Source organism: Eurypyga helias, unplaced genomic scaffold, assembly GCF_000690775.1.
Source record: "Eurypyga helias isolate BGI_N326 unplaced genomic scaffold, ASM69077v1 scaffold25056, whole genome shotgun sequence".
Lineage (NCBI taxonomy): Eukaryota > Metazoa > Chordata > Aves > Eurypygiformes > Eurypygidae > Eurypyga > Eurypyga helias.
Window position 1 is genome coordinate 4,788 of NW_010257700.1, and position 21,678 is coordinate 26,465.

The 21,678-nt window shown below is 36.5% G+C and overlaps 1 protein-coding gene across 1 annotated transcript in view; it reads right to left on the minus strand.

Annotated features, from left to right (window-relative positions):
* Positions 1-348: 348 nt before the first annotated feature.
* The window catches only part of ATP8A1 (ATPase, aminophospholipid transporter (APLT), class I, type 8A, member 1), a gene marked incomplete at its 3' end in the record, with an annotated part of 53,448 nt that continues 32,118 nt past the window's right edge, over positions 349-21,678 (minus strand). The window contains exons 14-24 of the mRNA XM_010154121.1: positions 20,725-20,813; positions 18,800-18,844; positions 17,107-17,179; positions 14,790-14,895; positions 13,389-13,471; positions 13,148-13,197; positions 7,601-7,670; positions 7,090-7,174; positions 3,337-3,476; positions 1,636-1,774; positions 349-413 (exon numbers count right to left, since the gene is read on the minus strand). Of these exons, the coding sequence (XP_010152423.1) occupies positions 349-413; positions 1,636-1,774; positions 3,337-3,476; positions 7,090-7,174; positions 7,601-7,670; positions 13,148-13,197; positions 13,389-13,471; positions 14,790-14,895; positions 17,107-17,179; positions 18,800-18,844; positions 20,725-20,813 (945 nt within the window). The remainder of the gene's footprint in view (positions 414-1,635; positions 1,775-3,336; positions 3,477-7,089; positions 7,175-7,600; positions 7,671-13,147; positions 13,198-13,388; positions 13,472-14,789; positions 14,896-17,106; positions 17,180-18,799; positions 18,845-20,724; positions 20,814-21,678) is intronic.

Here is a 21,678-nt window from a genome sequence, read left to right on the forward strand (position 1 = left end):
CATTCTAAAGTTCATTTGTGCAGTAGCTATACTGTGGTTTTGGAAGCTGTAGACTAAGTTTCCTGTTATTCAGTAACATTTTCTCACAAAGAACATATGGTCTTGTAAGTATGCAATGCTAAAATTAACTGAGAAGATTATAAAAACAAACAAAAATCCCCAACCCTACAAAACAAACAAACAGCAATAAACCCCCCACAAAACAGTGGTTTTAGCAAAATTTTCTGTGTTTGTCCAGATAAATAGATGTTCCAAGTTATTTTTCAGGCCACCTCCACCATGATGTCTGCTTATTTCAAGGAGTAAAATAATGTTTCATTAACCGACAGCTTTGTAGGTCTTACTTACATCAAGAGAGCCTTCATTTATAACAATTAGTCCCATGTTCTTTCTCAAAAGTTTACAGGAGTGACCTGTTAAAAACAGTTTTATTTTCAAAAATTTGCTCCAGAAAATACATTATAACAAAGCAATTTTTTCCTGTAAGAGAACTACAGAGAGAATTAAAAATAAGACTCTCCCAGATTAAATTAATGGTAAAAAAAAAAATTTATAGTGCACTCTGTAAAAATCAGACATACAGGTACTAAGTCAGAACAGCCAGAATTTTCCTTGCTGCAACAGGATACTGTTGTGCCTTATTCACAGAGGTGCTCAGCAGGACAAGGAACACCTTCACAGGGAGGTACAGAAAACAGCAAACTGATCTCACTTAGCTTTGCCAATATCTGGAATGCAACTTGCATTTCATACAAAATTGGCATATATACATGTTCCCATTCTTTTATTATTTGAGGCTTTAAACAGAGCGTATGCTGGGAGATAATGATGCAGGTTTTGTAGATAAACATGTACCACCATTCTTCGTAATGTGAAAATACCGGTATTCTGTGTATTGCCTCAAACCTGAAGGTACTAACAAAACCAACTTTAGATCAACTGTATCATGTGCATACAAAAGGTTTTTTAAGACTGAAAATAATAATAATAATAAAAAGGAACCACATGACCGAAATAATGCTTTACTTTGGGCACATATCTAGGCTACTGCAGAAGTGCTGATATGCTCACATGCAAAGAATATTGTCTTAAATGCAGCTTTCACGCATCAGTATTTAAAAAGAGATTTATCATTGTTGAAATTAGTTAATTAATGGTTCCCTTTTCCACTCCTTTGTAATAAAAGGAAAGAACAAAATGAAACAACTGATTGATGGCAAAGTTTGTAGTACTTTGATGCACATAATCTACATTCTTAATACTTTAGTTTAGAGTGATGGTAAGGACCATAATCTTAACAAGAAAGAAAAATACACAAGGGAAACTAAGACTACTTACATATTCTTAATATTATTTCCTCCCTGTCAAAACCCAAACAATTCTTTTTGATTCATTTTAGATGATACAAAAAAGCACAAATGGCTATTTTTTCCTCCTCTCTGATAACACGAGTATTCTTGCAGTTACTAACCGGAAGAATCAGCCATTCCCTATCCTCCCCCTACCACTGACTGAAAAATAAGTTAACGTTATTTTTTACAAGACTGCTTTCAGAGCAGAAAAGTATTTTACTCTAGCAACTTCTACCACTTCTAAATCTGTAACAAACCCATCAAATAAATGCAAACATAGTACCGATGTTAATCGCAGTCTCTTGTTTGTCCCCAGTAAGTATCCAAATTTTTATGTCTGCTTTCATGAGCGTCTCTATGGTTTCAGGCACTTTGTCTTGTAGTTTATCCTCAATTGCTGTTGCTCCAAGCAACTGAAGATTCTGTGAACAAAATATTCAGTACATACATTTTTTTCAGTTTAAATTCCGTTTTCATCTTCCTGTTTCCTTTTTTTAACTTCCCATATTTACAAGATTAACACTCTCTAAATTAATTTATCAGATTTGGGATCAACTAATGAAGATGTTCTAGTTTATTCCTATGAGCTTTAAGTTAAATATCTATGTGGCTTGCACAGCGTGACCACTAAAACTTCACCTATCATTCACAAGCTCAGTAGCTCGTTCAGGAACAGCTACCTTTTCCTGAGGGGCACCTCTGATTTGCAGACTTAAGAAGTGCTCTAACAACTGCTCTCACTTGCTTCGATTTCTCTTCACCTTGTAAAAACCAAAATACCTGTCAATTCATCTTAATCTTTAAACTATAACCTTGATTATGTTTGGTTTTACCTTCCTATGCTGCAAACCTATAGTTCTTGTGAATACAGCTGGTTTTTTACTTTGTATTTCTGTACCTTTGAAACTAGCTAAACCTCTGTTAATGACACCATTATAAACCTAATAGTGTGCGATCCTGGTTGCAGCACGGTCCACGTACTACATGCTGAGAAAGTACTTGTAAGAGCCACAGGAACCGTTTTTGTTGAGGCAGTGAGGTCTAACTGGATGCTTGGCTACTCCAGCAGCAGCGTTGCCAGAAACTCAAAGGGTGTGAATACAGCTCTGCCCTTCGTGAGGCTGCATCTGGGTATCACCTCCCTTTCTGGGCCTTCAATACAAGGGAGGCTCACAAAGCAGAGCAAGTCCAGAGGAGGGACACAAAAGTAGCTTGGGGCTGGGAGCACACCGTATTAAGAGTGCCTGAGGAACCAGGATGAGTGTCACATGGGACAGGATGAGTGTCGCATGGGAAAAAAATAATGCTAAGGGAGGGATCCCATGGCTGCCTTCTGCTAATTGGAGAGGGCTTGCAGAGAAGCCTCTTCCTCTAAGAGGGGAACAGGGAAAGGGCAAGAGGCAACTGTCACATTCTGCAGCAACAGAAATTTTAATTCAAAAAAAGGGAAAAAGAATAATTGAACATTATAAAAACAAAAAGCCTACTGCAGCTGGGAAAACTCCCTCCTTTCAGAGAGCCAAAACTTCAATGTGCTGGGCAAGCAAAACAGCCCTGCTTTGAGCAGGGATTTGTGTCTAGGTGACTTCCAGAAGTTCCTTTCAGCCCTAACTACTCTGGTTCTAAGATCATTACACAAGGAAGCAGGTGCTGTTTGCCTATTATTACACTTTTTTCCACAAAAGCAATGCTGAAAAAAGCTTTCCACTAGTTTTAGCTCGAAATCAATACTTTCCGGCAAAGTAGCCACTTGCTGCAAAAATTTTGTCAAATTAATTTTTCCTTTATTTTCAAACTGCAAGGACTACATGACTCATCTGTCAGTATATTGCTAGATATTCTTTCTGTCTAAGCATTATTACTCTATGATTCAGATTTCATGGTACAGAAAGCAAGGACACTAATTAGAAAACCACCCTCCTTGCCCCCTACCTCCCAAAAAAATCCAACCCCAAAACACCAACACCCAGAAGGCTACACATACTTTTTCAATCAGTTCATAGCTCTCCTCAAGTTTGAGTGCTCTGTTCTGTATAGCTGTAGAAGCACGGTGATAGACATCCAACCATTCTTGATAATCGCTTTCTGAAATCTCAGCTACCGCAAAACACAGAGTTCTTAAGCCTAAAGAGAAAGCAGATAGTAAGTATGATTCAGTATTTGTTAGTGACATACCTGCAATGAGTAAATACTAAAAGCTGAATTTATTCTGTATTTTATGTATGCTTCTGCTGATTTTCAACTTACTATTGCATGTCTTGAAGAACTTTTTCTTTATATATATATAAAATAAAAGTAAAAGTTCTATAAATAGCAATTTATTCAAAAGAGTAACTCTTTCAAGGTAGATGATTGTAATACAGGTGATGTACTCCAGGAGGAAAAAAATGACATTTTACACAAGATTCGACTTACCTTAAATTGTGACATGAAGCAATCCCAAATTACACTTGCCTAACCGGTATATACATTAGATTTTTAGGAACAAGCTATAAGATTGAATTATATTTTTGAACAAAAGTTTTATAAACTTAAAAGTTGTTATGCTGGAAAGCAATAAAATTAAAATACACCAGCACAGCATTACAACTATCCTCTTCTTCACTCCTCCTCAATATCTGTAGGAAATTCTCAGTGGAAGTTTGAAATTTACCATCTAGAAACTGATTTTGAATCCACTCAGACTTAATTTTCCCCATCTCACAGATTCTTTCAGCTTTCTAAATGCTTAAAATAAAATCATTGTGTACAGGCAACATTTGGAGATTTTACCTAACGATCTTTGAACTGGTTACACTTAACAGATTTTTTTTTTCCTTCAGCAGAAAACTGAATTGAGCACTTCAGTAAGAATTTCAGACCACAAGATTACAAGAAATATCTGTTTTTTGACAACACACATTTACACTCAGTTTAAGTAGCCAGGTGTTAATGTCCTGGCAGTTCATTTCCATATATTAGGAGATTCTTAGATTCCTGAGCATGAAACTGGCACAATTCTTTATATACTGTGAAGAACATTGCTCTAGCCAAATGATGTCTCTGGAAGCCACAATTTGCAGGCAGGTAGATTTAGGAGAGGGACAGGAAGGACCGATGTAGTTATTAGTGTCTTTGGTCTCTTCTCTAGGAGCACCATAACCAGTGATAATTAAATGCAATCTTTATTTGTTCACAGGTTTCTCTTCCCTACAGCTCAGAACCAGCAATTTTAAAATGACCAAGAGGATGGGCATGAAATATGTATGCATGCGTGTTAGATGTAAGACACTAATTTAATGCCTTCAGGATGAAAACCATGTGTAATCCTAGGATCTTGACAGGTGAACAGCATTAGGAACACAGCTTCTCACTGTCTAGAAATTAACTTAAGGCTAACAAATCAACGTGTGTGTTTGGTTTTTTTCTGACACCACCCTCCCACACACACCCCCATGTAATAAGGATATGCTAGCAAGATCCAAAGAAATAAATGGGATAAATGGGGTGGGGTGTGTGTGTGAGGCAAGGAAATTATGACTAACAGTAATACTATTTCCAAAATTCTTTCGAAATATATCTTATGCAGATGATAGAATGAAGAAGTCAGGAATATCAGCAAACCAGTTTTTCAAGGCTTTTTCTTTTAAAGTCCAAGCCTAATTATTTCTTCTATTTTTAATTGGAAAAAAGAAAAAAAGATTTGTGGAAAACAAAATACCATTAAGTCTGCTTCTTAACAGACTGGAACAACACCACAGGAAAATTACACTTTCTCTATTTATCCAAGCAGGCATTAACACTCAAGCTTAATAAATGCTTAAATATAAATGCCAGCCATGCTAACCACTTCATTTTTGAACGACACACCAAGAGCATGCAGCAAATGCCAAGGACATACTGTACTGCCACATGAAAGGCTACACATGAGAAACTTTGCAACGTCATTGGCTGCAGTTTAAATCTGATGCAAAAATAAATACAAATTTCTTTAATTGATTCCAGAGAGAGACATGTACTTTTTTTTAAAATATTTTTTAAAGATGGAATTTTATGCTTTTGAAAGGTTAGCAATTAACCCTTCTGAACAGTAAATCTTTTCATCTGTTGAAAAGAAGGGTACAAAAAGTACTTGAACAAACTTCTTAACACCAATACGTATGTAGAGTAGTTTTAAACACGAGTGGAATTTTTCACTTATGTTGATTCATTCAGTCCAAGGAATGCTAAGGAAAAATGGTATCAGTTGTACCACTGATTTAATGAGAACCGTAATTAAGAACTGGATTGAAATTTTCATATCAGTTCACATAGACTAGCAGATATTGATCTATTTTTACCTTTTCTGTAACCAAATATATAGCCTTATGACCCAAACTAACTTCATATCTAAGTAACTTTCCCTTGACTGATCCTGGCCTTTATAAAACCCCAAACTGGCCAAAGAGCTCACACAACTGGATTTGTGAGCGCAAAGGGTGTGTCTCAGGCTTCATGTTTTATCATCAGTCAAATTTGTTTTGGTTTTAGTTCCGTTTCCAACTTTATTGTATAATTTATTATAACTTTGATACTTGTAAGATTATTTAGGGCTAACCAAGTGTTTCCTGCAGAGATCTTGACACAGAAAACTAACAAAAGAAACAGATCTGTGGCTTGCTTCTGCTGTCACAGACAGAATCAACAGACTGAAGGTGCTGACTATGACACTAATCAAAACACTAAATTCAAAAGAGAAAAACTGGAGAAGTTGTATGTATAACAGACAGAAGAAGGATCTTTCCTGATACAAAAAGATTTGACTAGACATCAGTTATCAAAAGTTAAAGATTTTATTTTAGAAGGAAAATATTTTAATAAAGCTTGTTTTCCAGTGTAAGCTTATTTCTTAAGACACATTAAAGATAATTTTAGTGTTCTAGTAATAGTGTTAAGAAATGAAGATGTAAAAAAATAGTGTAGTTCAGATTCCCATAACTATTATAATTCTGCTTCCAACTACTCTCTTCCCAACTCATTGATAAATTAAACACTATGACATTTCACAGTACAAGTCTATAATTCTCTACTAAGATACCAGAAAAGGGGCATGGCATGGAAGATCTAGGAACTGTGCTAGAAGAACTTACATGACAGCAGAAACCTTTCTACAGTCTTCCCTGCTCATGTCTGTCTTGAGGATTCCACTAATACTAAATAACTGGCTGTTTGCATCAATCATCTTAATTTCACAGTCTTTTAAATTTTACTTACTACCTACTTCATGAACCCTCATGGAGAAGGGTCCCCCACCTTCAGCAACTGCTTTGTGCCTGTTAAAACAGCAGAGATACCAAAGCACACCATACGGAAAGCTAGTGCTGGCAATCCCTCTCACTGTGACTGGTTGCAGAAATAATAAAACTACCTTAAAAGCACTCTGCTAGTCATTCCCAAACATCTTCACTTGGGTCACTTCTTCCTGTGTGCCATCCCCACAGTACTGTGTGTGGGACATGGAAGTGATCATGGGAAGTGAGATCTTAACAGAACGTTTTACGGTTAAGCATGAACTTATTACTGAAACTTCTCAGGAAGAGGAAGTTTTTTTGGGACGCATTACTACAACATGATTTTCAAACTTAACACGAAAAATACATTACAGTAACGTAAAATTGCAAAAATGAAAAGTTGAGGAGTAACCGATTTTGATATTTAGTTTTATATTGAATAATAATTCAATATAATAATAAATATTATATTGAATAATATCACCCACCTTCGGTAGCAAACTGCTCTAGATGTTTCAAGGTGATTTCTTTGTATTTTGAAGTTTCAGCGAGACGGTCATAAATGACAGTATCCTACAACACAAATAAAATGAACATCAATAGTAGGTTAAAACTCCCATCTAGTCACTCAGGCTAGATCACCATTTCTACCTGGCGATTCATGTCTAGCTACCCCATCAAGTAACTAATAGATGAAACCATATATTCATCCACTTTCTTGGAGTGCAGAAGGAAGCAATTAACAGGAAGTTTAAGTTATTCGTCCAGTACAAAGAACAGGATGAATGGGTCTGTTATACCTCCATAGGCAAGTAGTAAAACCCCACATTATCTAGTTCATCACATTAAATGTACACAGTAAAATGATGTAAACTGAAAAATGCATCAATTCCTTGCCCCACGTTCTCAGTGTTTTGACTGCACTTATAACAACCTTTTGCTTTCGTATTTCTATTGGTATCACATGTTCTTTGATACAGTAGGAACAATAAAACTCACAGCTCCTTTGCAGTAGAGTCTTAACTTTCCTGATGGTGTGCGAACTATCACTGACATTCTCTTCCTAGAGCTGAAAGACAAAGAAATGCCCTATATAAGATGGTTCATAAATATAAATATTTACCAAGATTTTTCCTAAGAATAGCAATATATATTTTATATAAGACAAAGGAAAAGAAGTAAGGGCTATCCTGAATTATGTTTTTGGGTGACTAGGATGGAAAAAACAGTTTTACTGTCTAATAATTAGAGAGAATGTTATTTTGTTGTTCATACTTCTGTAGGCCCTTTTACCTGTAAAAAACAAAATTTGAGAATCTTTACCTTCATTTGAATACTGTCTACTGACCCCAAAAAAGCATCTTGTGACCAGTATCATAAGGAGGTAAAGCATCACAAACCATTTAAGCTTTTTCTTCCTCTCCTGTAGGCTGTACTGTGCTGAAATCCTATCGCTGTCATCCCAGAGTATCAGACATCATGCAAAGTCTTAAGAATGCTGTGAATTGGAAGGGGCCTTGCCTCACTTTAACTACCCTCTGGCTCTCAGAGGTTAATGAGATCTAAGTATTTTTATTTTTGTCCTCATGACGGAGGTAGGAATTGGAGGAAAGCATGGAAAACTGTCACAGGTTGCTTTCTGTCTTCCCTTTGAGGTCCTCCAACAAGCATACCTCAGATTCAAAATCATGTCCAGCCAAAACATGTATTTATACCATAGCTCTTTCAAACTGTTAAAGTAAATCCATGGAAACTATTCAGGGAACAAAATACATTTCTCATACAACATTTCACAGCAAAATAAACCAAAGAGATGGAAATAAACGATCCTTTTAAAATTCCAGTTCCTGTTGGAACTGGATCCCATTTATAGATCATTAAATAGCATTATTGTATGAATGATTCCTGAAGTTAAGATTGCCGTGGAAAACTTACTATAAGCTGAATGTATGGAGACAGGTGGAGGAAAGAATTTTATGATTACTGGTGAAGTAACTGACTGAATAGTATCTTCAAGAAAATATTTTCCTATTCCACCTGTGCATGCACTTTGCTCCAAGTACAGACATCTGAACAGCACTATGAAATCACATTTCTACCCTGAATACTGCACAAGAGAGCATAAAAATGCATTAACTGCTGCAACTCATTCTCCATTTAACCTCTAATCCAACAATCCAGGTAAGCAGAACTCCAACACACCCTTAGACAGTGTCTGGTTGGGGATCTGCTTAGGCAACAGTGGAGAAACACAGATCATCCCAAAATGCACTTAAGTTGCCTAAAAACAAAGTGAGTCTCAGAACCACTTTGATTCCTGGGAAGATTATCTTGTCCACTGCTACTTAAATTCACTTCACCTGCCTAAATGTTCAGTTAAGGAACTGTGGAGGAATTACAGTAATTTAGGGTTTGTATAAACACTAATTTGGTACATATGCCCTTGACAGGTAAGAACTTGGCAGTTTTGTACTTCCAATACCAGAAGATTGCAATCCTGAAGTTGTGCATACAGCTGCCTATCAACCTACTGAAGATGAATCAGAGAATAACCAGTGTTTTTTTGTAGCATTCTGAAACATCAGCTATGAAGACAGATATTGAATCTTGACTGACATACATTTTCTTAGTAAAACTGCAATGAATCTAATGAGCAGGATGTGCTGTCAAGGATTTATAACTTTTTATGAGCCTTTTCATTGCAGTGACGGTTTTATTTCCTTTTCTTGGTGAAATACAGAAAAACACAAAATTGCAGTACTACAAATAATACTGAACAGTGGATACCTGCTGAAATACTGACAAAGAAAATGCCTGCTCACACGGGAACTAGGGTGGGGAACCAGAAACATCCTTGAGAAGCGCAGCCAGCATTTCTAAAAGTACAGCTGGGTACCCAGAAACCATTATATAGCACAGAACAAGTAACTAACTGCAATTTATTGTCTGAAAAGGTTAAAAAGTCTGGAAGAGGGAGAAAACATCATGAGAAAGTAGGACTTGGCAACTGTTACTGGTTGTTCTAGCTGAAAGAACAGGAAAACAGTCCGGAAAAATTGGTCTGAGAGAAAACACCATCATCTATTGGCTGTCCCAGGCCCAAAACAGAAATCAGCAGCATCTTGACTGCTCCAGGTGGTGGTGTCCTACCTCCCTTATGTCTCTGCCATATAAAAATGGCTTTCTTTTACCCAAAATGGAGCCTCTCTCTCCCAGATAGCTTCCCCCTGCATAAATTCTTCTCTGAGATGTCCTCAGCAAGTTATTGGATCATCACCAGGAGCTCCTGGCTGACTCCAGACTCTCACTCTTCGAAGTAAGACTGATGTGCCATTTTTAACCAACAGTGGGCCTCACTTATGCTTACTGAAACAAGGAATCACACACTCAAAATCATGCTCATCTTTGCAACTGCCCCAGGTGACAAGGCAGTGCATGTACTCAGCACAGGGATCACAGTAAGCTGAAGACATTCTTTGCTTCTGGATCCTCAATGGACATAGTACCTTGCTCCCCCCTGCCCCACAGATACACATCCTAGGAGTTGGCTTTGGCTCCCAAGAGACAGCTGTGTTTTTTCTATTTGTTACAGCTCCAGGTTGCAGAATATAAGAACGGGCACCACACAATTCCTTCCCTGACAATATGGGGAGTCCTGAACAGCAGAGGGTCTGAAAAACTCTTCCCTTCCTTGAGCTTAAGGTACAACAGCAATTGTAGCATCTGAGCAGAGTATCTGCCTGAGGCAACCTAAACTCAGTGCAAGCTATCACGACGCTATTTGCTCCAGGGATTAACCCTGCATTTTAAGAATAACTGTCAGCTGGTGTGCCAGTTTTGGTTGGGATAGAGTTAGTTTTCTTCACAGTAGCCAGTATGAGGCTATGTTTTGGATTTGTGCTAATAAGAATGTTGACAATATATTAATGTTTTTAACTGTTACTAAGCAAAGTTAAGAACTTTTTCAGTTTCTCATACTACACCAGCTTTTTCTCTACTAAAAGCTGGGAGGAGACAGCCAGGACAGCTGACCCAAACTGACCAAAGGGGTATTTCATTCCATAAAATGTCATGCTCAGTATGTAAGTTAGGGGGAGTTGGCCGTGGAGGTCTCTGAGGATGCTCTTGATCTCTTTCTGTGGCTCTTGTTGCTCAGGGACTGGCTGGGCACTAAGCGGTTGAATAATTTTTTTGTTACCCCATTGCTGTTTTGCTTTTCGTTAATATTATAATTAATTATTATACACAGGATTATTATTATTAATTACACATTATTAGTATTATTAGCATCATTATTTTACTTCATTTTGTTACATTTATTTTTAGTCATTAAACTGTTCTTAACCCTTGAGTTCTCATGGTTTTCCTTCAATTCTCTCCGCCACCCCGCTTGGGAAGGAGGAGGTGAGTGAGCATCTGTGTGGTGCTTGATTGCTGACTGGGGCTAAACCACAACAGCTGGTTGAGGATTATCAGATGCTTTCAGTGTGCTCACCTACCAGTTAGACTGAGAGGTACTTCCTTGCTATGAACAAAGTATAATTTGCATATTGCCTAAGTCTACCACTTCTTTTTTCAGCAGCACAGCTACGATAACTGCAACAAGAGAATACCATAAAAGACAACTCTAGCAAGCACTTTTACAAGTTTACTTCCATAATATACTTCTCCAAAAGACTATCCTATCCAATGTTGACACTCTACTCTGGCTTGTATTGGAAGGTGGCAAGGAGTTAGTATGCATTTTTTTCTGAGAAAAACGTAGAGCACCTGGAAACTCTTAACTCAATAGTTTAATTACTATGGATTACTTCCCTGAAGATACATGCTCCTACCCATACAGATGGTGTGTTTTGGAGCCAGAATTTCTCTTGCTGTGGAACAAGGGTGACCTCTAGTGCTTCCACAAGGCAGTCCCAAGCAAAACTAGGTATTGCAGAATAAGAACAAAAACAGCTACAAAAAATGAATGTTTAATAAAGTTGGGTCATTGGTATCCACTGAAAAAAACCCTTAACCTCCCAAAGGTCAAGATTTAAAAGCAATTCTCCCCCTCCATAAATGTACCATTGTTTAAAATACAACTTTAAACTTCTATGTCAGTCTAAAACACACTATGAAATCAAGACAATGACCAAATCCAGAAACAAAGTAGGAATCCTTCATGGCTACTCCATGAACCCTGTATAGAACTTTCACATATGTCAAACTAACAGCAACACACTCTGTGCTACAGACTCGTTAACTTTCCAGAACAGAAAGTGAAAAAAGCACCCACAGAAAACGAAAGCATGGCTTAAATCTGAAAAATTTCAAGTGTGTCCTATACAACATATAAAATCAACATTAATTGAAGCAGCCTTTAAAACACATGCATATAACAATTACTTTGTCGCATTATTTTTTTTCCACTGTGGTGACATTTGGTTCATGTTTTTACTGCTACAACTACAGACAACTACTTTGCTCATTTCAGCCAACCTAGAAGTCCTCAGCCCCTCTCACCAGTATTGCCTTGGACTTTGTTTTTTGATCTTTTTGCTTCTTTAGCTAAGCCGAAGGGAAACATAATAGGCCAGGAAGGAAAACAGTGATCACTTTCTGCAGACACAATTACGAGTAATCATTCTTTAAAAAAAAAAAAAAAAAAGACCTTCCTTTACATACAAACCTCTTCCCCATCCTGTGCCAAAGCAAGCAATGGGCCTACATGAACACTCTAAACACAGACTGCAGACATGTTATGTGAATCTGTTTAAATTGTGTACAAGTCAAACTGCATCCAGATTTCTTATGGGTAACTTTGTAATTCTAATAGCTTTGACAGAAAAATTTTACTGAAAGCAAAGTTTGTGATAAACTCAGTTTCCAAGAAAACTAACTGGCCAATGCTCCAGTGATGCTTCTCAGAAGGGAATGGGTTTCAGTGTGAAGTACTTAAACAAGTCATAAAGAAGTATATTTAAGGTCAGATGCAAAATTTCATTCTATCAGTCAAGGAAAATACAAGTTATGTCTAACACTTAGTTGAAACTTTCCCCCTGCCCCCAGATATAATTTTTTTAATTAAGCACATGGTGCTAGGGCTTTCAGAAACACATTTAAAAGTTCAAATGCTTTCCTATGCTGTCTTTTCACATAATTTTTTAAAGTTTTGAGAGGGGTTTTTGGAAACTTTAAAAAAAAAGTCATAAGGACTTCCTTATGCTTTCAAATGCTTTCCTATGCTGTCTTTTCACATAATTTTTTAAAGTTTTGAGAGGGGTTTTTGGAAACTTTAAAAAAAAAAAAAAGTGAATAATATTAGCCAAAAAAGAGACAATGGAAAAAATACATGTATCTGAAAACATTTTACAATAAAACCAAGTGTGTGATCTTAATTATGTACGCTGCTTTGTCTACAGTATGACATACTGTAGTGACAAAAGCCACACAACTTGCACACACTGCCTGTACAAACATAAAAAAATGCAAACATTTTTATCCATAAGAGAAATTACAGAGTATTTTCACAAAAAGATATTAAGAGCACAATATGCTGTCTACCTTGTAAATTCCAAGACATTTAGCAGTTCATATCTCTCTTCCTGTCCCAGCTGAAAAAGAAATAATTAAAGAGAAAGCTGAGAATTAATGCAAAAAAAAAAAATTCAAGAAATAAAGAACATCTTAATAGATGAAATAAAGAACATCTTAATAGATGCGTAACATGATGCAGTTATTCAGAAGTTATTTACTATGGCAATAGTAAACACTACAAATTATAACATTACTCCAGTGTACTTACAGATTCTATGATTACTGAGTCAGGTGTCCTTCCAGTGAATACAAAACGTAGGTGCCTGGCTGCTCTGACCAATGCTCCTTCATCTGCAACAAGTCAATTAGCTATTTTACAGATGTACCGTAAACTGTTAGCAAAACCCATGATTTACTGGACACAGTCCAAGCTTTTCTACTTTTGATTTCCTTTTTCCTTTATAGATTTTTAAAATCAGCTGTGGTGCTGGAAAGAACCCTTTGTTTCTCCTGTAAAAACTGTGATGAAACAAGTTTACAATTAAGAAAAAACAAAAAAGCCCTCAAAGAAACAGGCATCTCAGCTCAGTAGCATGAACAGTCGTAAACTGATGTATTTATATTCCCATAGAGACAATGACACTGCTTCATCAAGAGACAAGACTTTCTGATTTCCTTTTCCCCATAAGCCTATGTTGCTTAGAGAATAAACCTCCTAATCACTAGGCAAGTGCCTTACTTGGCAGGACACTGGACAAGGTACTTTCCTTTTTATGTGAGTTCTGTTTTACAAGAAAAGAACGGTAAGTCACTCCTGCAAATAATAGATAACTTCAATGCCTACATTCAGGAAACATTTCAAGCAGCAACGCAGGCTCCCACAGGCACCAGGTCTCTCCAAGCGCACAAGCGCACAAGATGTCAGACCTGAATTTGCTTACCATGCTCAATAAAACACTGCCATGGCCCGGTTAGCTTTATTTACAGCCTACTTCTGCCCTTGTTTTCCATTTGCTGAAGGGCAGAATTTCCAGAGGTGGCCACCTAGGAGCCAGGGCAGACAGGGAAGAGGAAGGCTGGAGACTCTCTGCACTTCATGTAATTTCTCCCATCATAGCTTGTCACAATACATTAGGTCAGCAAAGCTGAGTGTATTTGAATCATTTTGCCTTGCTTCACTTTGCACTCCTATCTTCTCTCACTTTATAGTAGAACTTACTACGATGTTTATCCAGGTAACAACATTTCTTGTTTATTGTTGATTACACAGAGTCTTTGTTGTAAATCAATACCGTGGATACCAAGCACGGAGTAGGTTCACAAACAAGGACATCAGTTTGTCTCCTGGTTTGATTTCTATTTGCATTTGAGCAGTCCCTTCAGGCTTTCACAGCCATCTCACAACACCTTAGGAATGCTGTATGGTTAATCACCCTTTGTCCTTACATAATCCACAGGACATCCATATGTATTTGCTAAAGCAAATTAGAAAAGTCTAAATTCTTTTTTGACCAAACTGATTTTAGCTGACGCCAATTCATTTTTGTGGGATATGTTTTCTTTTTTAATTTCAGAACATACCTCAAAAACCAACAAACTTTGAATAAACTTTTCTTGTTGAGTTGATAGAATACTTTACCTTATGTTCATTCAATTATTTGAGACTCACCTGGAGATGCTGCTTGATATATTATTTTATCGCCGTCTCTTTCTGGAACTGCTGTGTGACACACTGCCATCATTGTCAAAAATTCACATATTATAGGTGCTGTTGGCTAAAAAAAAAAAAAGTCAGAAAGTAATTAATCAAATAAGCAGTAATTAACTGAAATGTCATACAAGTCATAGACAAGTAATAGTAAAGAAAGTTAATGAAAGGTGTTTCCTCTCTTCTTTAAAGTACCAATAGCTAAACAAGCCAGATATCTGTACACTAATTTCAGCACAAAGAGTAACTTCATGCTGCTGCACTTCAATACAGGCTACGTACATAGAATTTAGTGACATTTTCTTTTGTAACAATCAAAAGTAGACAACCAGAAACACAGAATAATTCAAATTAGCGTTTGACAGATAAGTCTGAATAAGACAAGGGGAAACGGCCTTAAGTTGTGCCAGGGGAAGTTTAGACTAGATATTAAAAATTTCTTCACTAAAAAGGTTGTCAGGCATCAGAACAGGCTGCCCAGGGAAGCGGTTGAGTTGCCATCCCTGGAGGTATTTAAAAGAGGAGTAGATGTGATGCTTAGAGACATGGTGTAGTGGTAGACTTGGCAGGGTTAAGTTTATGGTTGGACTTGATCTTAAAGGTCTTTTCCAACCTCAACAGTTTAATGATTCTATGAATGCAGTACTGAAAGAGTGGTTTGTTTTTTTTTTTAAATTTTTATTATTCACTAAAGTCTCTTCAGATGTTGTCTTTTTTTACTAAAAATATTAATTTTTACATTACTTTTGCCTAATGCTATGTTTGACAACACTTTTTAAGAACCTTCAGAAAGATGTATCAACCAAACCCAAAAATCACATGGAAAAACGCTGCAAGGTCAGACAGACATCTAGATCAATCTCTCAGGCACTTCAGAGTCTACAAAACTGAAAGAATTTAAAGTGATTTAGCCTAAAGAGGGGAAAAGAGTGTATATAAGCAAAATAGTTGATTGGTTTTGCCTAATACAGCTAAAATTTGCAAAACTAATGAACTGACTCCTGAATGGTTGGTCAAAAGACACCCCAGCATTCTCTCTAAATAAGCTCAAAGCAGCTGCCACCTCAACTGATTTTTTCATAGCATATTTATAGTATTTCAGAGTAAGAATGTCAACAATCAACGTAACATTACAATTATTCTATAAAATACAACCACCTCTGAAAACCTAACTTAATTCCACAGCACAGAAACGAAGCTGGTTCCTGTCCTCTTCCACTGAGGGCCCTCAGGCCCTCTAAGATCTATTCCAAAGGCTGATTCTTTTCCAAATCACTTCAGAACACTTTTAACGTACAGCAGTGAAACCTCTCTTTGAATGTATACCTGCATTTTTACTTTTAAGATTTATACAAGTGCATTTTTATAGCTTTTATATGTATACACACACACGTGTATACATATATATATACACACACACACACAAACACTTAGTATTATAGATCTACCAGAAAACTTCCAAGATTCAAATCACTAGTGCACCAAGGACCCTTTAGAATCAGCAGAAACAGGATGATGCCTCTTCCAAGCCTACATGACTACCACTGAAATTGGCCTGTGCAGGTAAGTACCGGAGCCCCCTCTACTTTAAATGTGCTTGAGAGGTACCCTGTGTCTAACATTTAAGACTGCTCTATTTGTAGGGACAAAATGCTTCACTGTCAGCATTTTATCCTGAAATTATCCTCCTAGGTAATGATGGTGCTGTTTCTCAGTCAAACCATGAACTAAGCTATTAACTTTCTGTGAAGTGTATTGTCTCTTTGGGGCAAATACCAGCCTCTACAATGACTGCTTCATTTCACCATCTGAACTGATGATCTACCCTCATGGCAGCATGTACACAAAACCAACGTATATGGTTAATTCCTGACTCTTATCTAAGCCTGGGCATGGAAATCCTAAGTCGTGTCAGGCTAGTAAGCTAACTTGAATGATCCTGAAAGCTTTGACGGATGTCATGTCATGACTTCATAAGAACAGCACGATTAACATTAAAACAGCCATAGAACGAAGGCTATTATATTTCAGGCTCATAACAGCTGAATCACACCATATCCCCACCCCCCAGTGACTCTCCAGAAGTTAACACTAGATGCTATTTCGAGGTGGACCTAATTAACATGTATCAACAACAAAATATTCAGAAGGGCAAGTTGATTTTGTGCAAATACATAATTTATTTTCCTCCAAAGGACACCGTCTTTCGACTTACTTTTATTACTGAAAGCAATGTTTGATTTCACAAAGTAATGGTAATTGTTTCTATATAACTTACATGATTACTTTGAAGATTCTCCAGTAATGATGAGTCACTAAATGTTTTTTCTTCTCCATTTTGTGAGCCCTGCCTGGAAATAATTAAGTCAAAAGAGATCATCATTAGCATATTCTTCACAATTCATATACAAGTCATCCACTCTACCGTGCTAAGGTCAAACATAAATTTTGTTTTGTAGCTGTTACAATAAAGGCTGCATTTGTGCATTATGAGAAAATAAAGTGGAAAGGTACTTCTTTATCTATAATAAACCTTGATTCATACAAATACACTCAAATCCTGGGCAGTTTTTCTGCTGATTTCAGGTACCACAGGATGAAACATAAGTATTTGCAATATAAGACTGTGGCTTCTGGCTTTCTGATCTCCACAGAACAAGATTACTGAAGGGACTCTGAAAAGGATATGCCTGAAGAGATCACATTTCTTGTAGAAATTAGCATCTTTGCAATGTATTTGCAGAAAAGAAAGTCCAGTATTTGAAAGCGGTAGGCAAACCGAGCTGCAGTACCAGGGAAGTCTGCGTGGAGAGGGTTTGTTCTCTATTACACATGACCAAAAAAGAACCTAGTAAACTGATGTACAAAGACAACGCAGCAACAATGGTGAAGCAGGAAGGACTCAAGAGATGTTTCTGGAGAAACAGACATACACTAACATCTTTCAAATTGCACAAGTCTTCTGGCTGAAGCCGGGAGTTCAAAAATAGTAGATCCTTCTAGGAAGACTTGTTACTGGATTTGACTGTTGAGTATTAAGACAATGTAGTTGAGTTTGAAACTCAGTGACACAAAACAGTGCTGAAAAGAGAACCCAGCTGGAGAAAGGATTTTTTCATTTACTTTGGATTTTGACTGGTTCACATAATCTTAGAAGAGAGTGAACACATCCGGTAATTTAAGTTTAAGGATAAGCCACATACATCAACAGCAGTATAAAGATTCTTTATGAAAACCAAAACTGAGCTGTTCTGTTTTTTCCTTTAAACTTTTTAAACATAAGGAGACAACATGTTGGTTTTGTGTGACATGTGACTTTCACCAAATACAACAGTGATAACTTAGACTGTAAATGACATTTTTCCACGATCTATCTGAGCTGATTTTGAACACTATTGCAAGAAGTACAAGGCATCATGCAGATGGTAGCAGAAAGGAAGACAGGAGTTAGTCTTTCCCAAGGTCCCCGTTAAGAGATTAATGTATGCCCAAAGTCTATTTGGGTGCTTTAATCTCAGTTGCAGTTAAGAATTAGGTAGTAGTAATATTTAAAACTATCTATAGGAAGTAAAACATTAATACCAATATATTACATATTTTTCACTCACAAATATGGACATTTTTCTAACATACTGGAGATCACCACTAACCTATTACTAAGTAACAGTAGAAAAGTGTGATCACAGGTACCGTAATACCAACTACTGTAATGACAAGACTTTCCCTCCAATAAGCAATTATGAATTGTACAGGATTGTCAGTAGAACAATGACTCTCAGTGACCCTAATAGCAACCTAGTGCTGTAGAATTCTGATGGCATAAATTTGTGTAAGACACTGTCTATCTGCATCAATTTGAAACTAAAATAACTTCTGAGTAAAATACCTCATATATAGCTTTTTTCTAAGATCTCACTGGTTTTAAGCTTGAATCTTTAAACACTACATGCTAAATGATTTTTAAAGCTTACCAATCATCTGAAGGAACACTATAATCCTCAGGCTCAGGGCAATGGCTGCACAAGAAGTAAGAGAAAAACAGGGAGGGAAAAAAAAGGAGAAACAAGGAGAGGAAAAAGAATCACAAAGTCTAAAAAATTTGATTATGTATGAAAAAAGTTAGTTAATGAAACCAAAATGCTAAAAAACCCCCACCAAACTCTATTAAGGTATTTCAGAGGATTTTGCTACTGCCTAGATAATAATAAAATATCACAAAAGTCTGATGTTTCTCTTGATTATTTATAGTTTATGAAGCCTCATTTGTTTTTCTTCTTACTAAATTACACTTACAGATATAAAGGCATTTTCCCTCTTTCTAAATCTTGTTTTATATATCAATATATATAAATTGTTACAGTTTCTCATTAAAAAAAGGTAGTTTTAAAATTATCTGAAGCCATGCTAATGCTGCTTGTCTGTCTGAGTTCACAACATGCTGATGAACGAAGCTGTTCATAGCACACAAAGGACTCTGCCCTGTGATGACACAGGTTTAAATATATCACAGTTTATAACATATTTCAAAAGATGAGGTATGGGAGACAGAAGTGTCACTTTTACCCCTTTCTATGTTCCCAACTTATTTGTATCAATACAGACAGAGCGACTCTGTTCTCTGAGTAGCCATGAGAGATGCTGTAATGGCTATTCAGTGTAAAGGGATACTCTAAACAGTGATGCTAATCAGAAAACTGGTCTATTTCTTTTCCAAACAGGGTGGATGGGAGCTGGAAAGTATAGCAAGAAAACTCAGATAATTTTGTCTAAAAAATATATTCACAGCTAGGTTTCATAAAGGCGAAGTTTTAGAATTTGTGCTACAACAAATTCAGATGAAGATATATAATGAACTGCATATCCAATACTGATTTTTAGTGCTGTTATTCGTAACTTTTTTTTTTAATCTTCAGCTGCTATACAAAGAATTTGAAAATAGTAAGCTCAGAGCAGTTTCTCTGAAGCCATAAAATTAGTATAGCTAATGCATTAAGGATCTAATTTTTGTTCAAAAGAGAAAGCCCAGATTAGATTCCTGAAAATTATGATTTTCAAAGGCATCCAAATCATAAAGTCACAAAAGCCAAATCATCACCTTCAGCAACAAGCCCACAACTTACAAAACCTCTGCCTAGTCTCTCCACCCAGAATAGTGGACACCACTATTCTGATAGTTCTGGAGGTGTCTATCTGTTACTGAATGCTCTGAGATCGGCCCAAGTGCAGCATCTCTCATACTGGTAAGCCACACTGGCATTCACCATGTAGGTGCTTCTGCTCTAATGATTTTTTTAAAAAGTTAAACAGTCTTAGAAGTTTGAAGATTTTACAAACTCTGTTGAAAGACTTGGCTGCAACTGCTGACAAAGAAATAGAAAAATGCTTTGTTTGCATTTTTGGGAGAGACTTCTTAATAGCCGCATTGGTATTTGGAGTTATGCCACTATAACAGCATTCATAAAAGCTACTTGGACAGTGGCTACATTCAAACTCTTGTTCATCCTGCATCTTATTCTGTGCAACAGCATGGGCCTACATAAAATATGAAGCATGGACAATGCTACAAGTTTTTGTAAGTGTAAGGAAAGACTCTTTTTTTAGTAAGAACATTAAACAGACTGAGCAATAGAAAAAAAACATGCATACTGAATTTGCATTACAGCAGTAAGCCTTTGATATCTAAACTTTATTTTTGTTCCTCTTCGCAAAAAGAGATGTCATGACTGAAGTGATGATACCTCTTTAAGTAATGTTTTATAGTCACAAACTGACTCCCGGTTGCATATATTGCCAGACTTACGTTTATGTTAGCTATAGTATTAATGCATAGATCCACATGCACAGGCAGAGGAAAGGAAAGGCACACAGATAAAGAAAAGTATATAAAAATACCTACCCATAAGCAACTCCTGCTACAGTACACTTCTTAAATTGCATGACATTGCATGTCAGGGTACCCGTTTTGTCAGAAAATATGTATTTGACCTAAATGAATGATAAAATTCATTATACATTAACATTCAGCAGTTATTTACATATCTAGCACAATTCATGACTACCAACACTCTAAGTATTTTTACCAGTTCTGCAATCTTCATAGCATATGGAAAAAAATCCAGTACATAAACGTGGCATATGTACAGTCTTAATATCCATTTCCAAACCGAGCATGGTGGTATACTTCACTATTCCTCACTCCACGTATTGTTGAAAGGCAAGAAACTAGTGAAGACCAATGGCTTTGCTAGTAAAATATTCCATTTCTGACAGAAAGCAATACAGTAAAAGAAAAGTATCTATATGCACTTCTAAACCCCTCCTTTTTGACACAGAAGTGTCTTTGTATAGCCAAAATATTAGTAAAAACCCAACAGTTCAGAAATGACAAGTTGCAGGAATAGAAGAATTGTGTTGCTTTTTACCTACTCCAGGCCTCCTCCCTAACATCATAAACCCTTCCTCACTGGAAACTAATAGTTATGTTTAAAATTGAAGCTGAAATACACATATCTGTGATAAATTTAGTTCAACCCTAATCTTAAGAAAAAAGTTAATATATGAAAAAATGAAATGGTCTGTGATGAAATAAAGGCTCTATTAGTCAAAGGTAAACTTCAGTTTTCATTAGTTAAAATTTAGTTCTCATTAAAAAAAAAATCACAGTATTCTAATTGGGAATTAATTCAATTATAGATGGAGCTACAAAGTTTATGTATTAGTAAAATTTACTTGGCATCTCCTACTTAAAGATTTTGTTTCTGAGGGATTATGACTTAGCCAAATCAGCTGTTAGAAGAAATTTTCCATGCCAGGTTTATGCCTCAAACTGTACTCTTTTTTACAGAAGAGG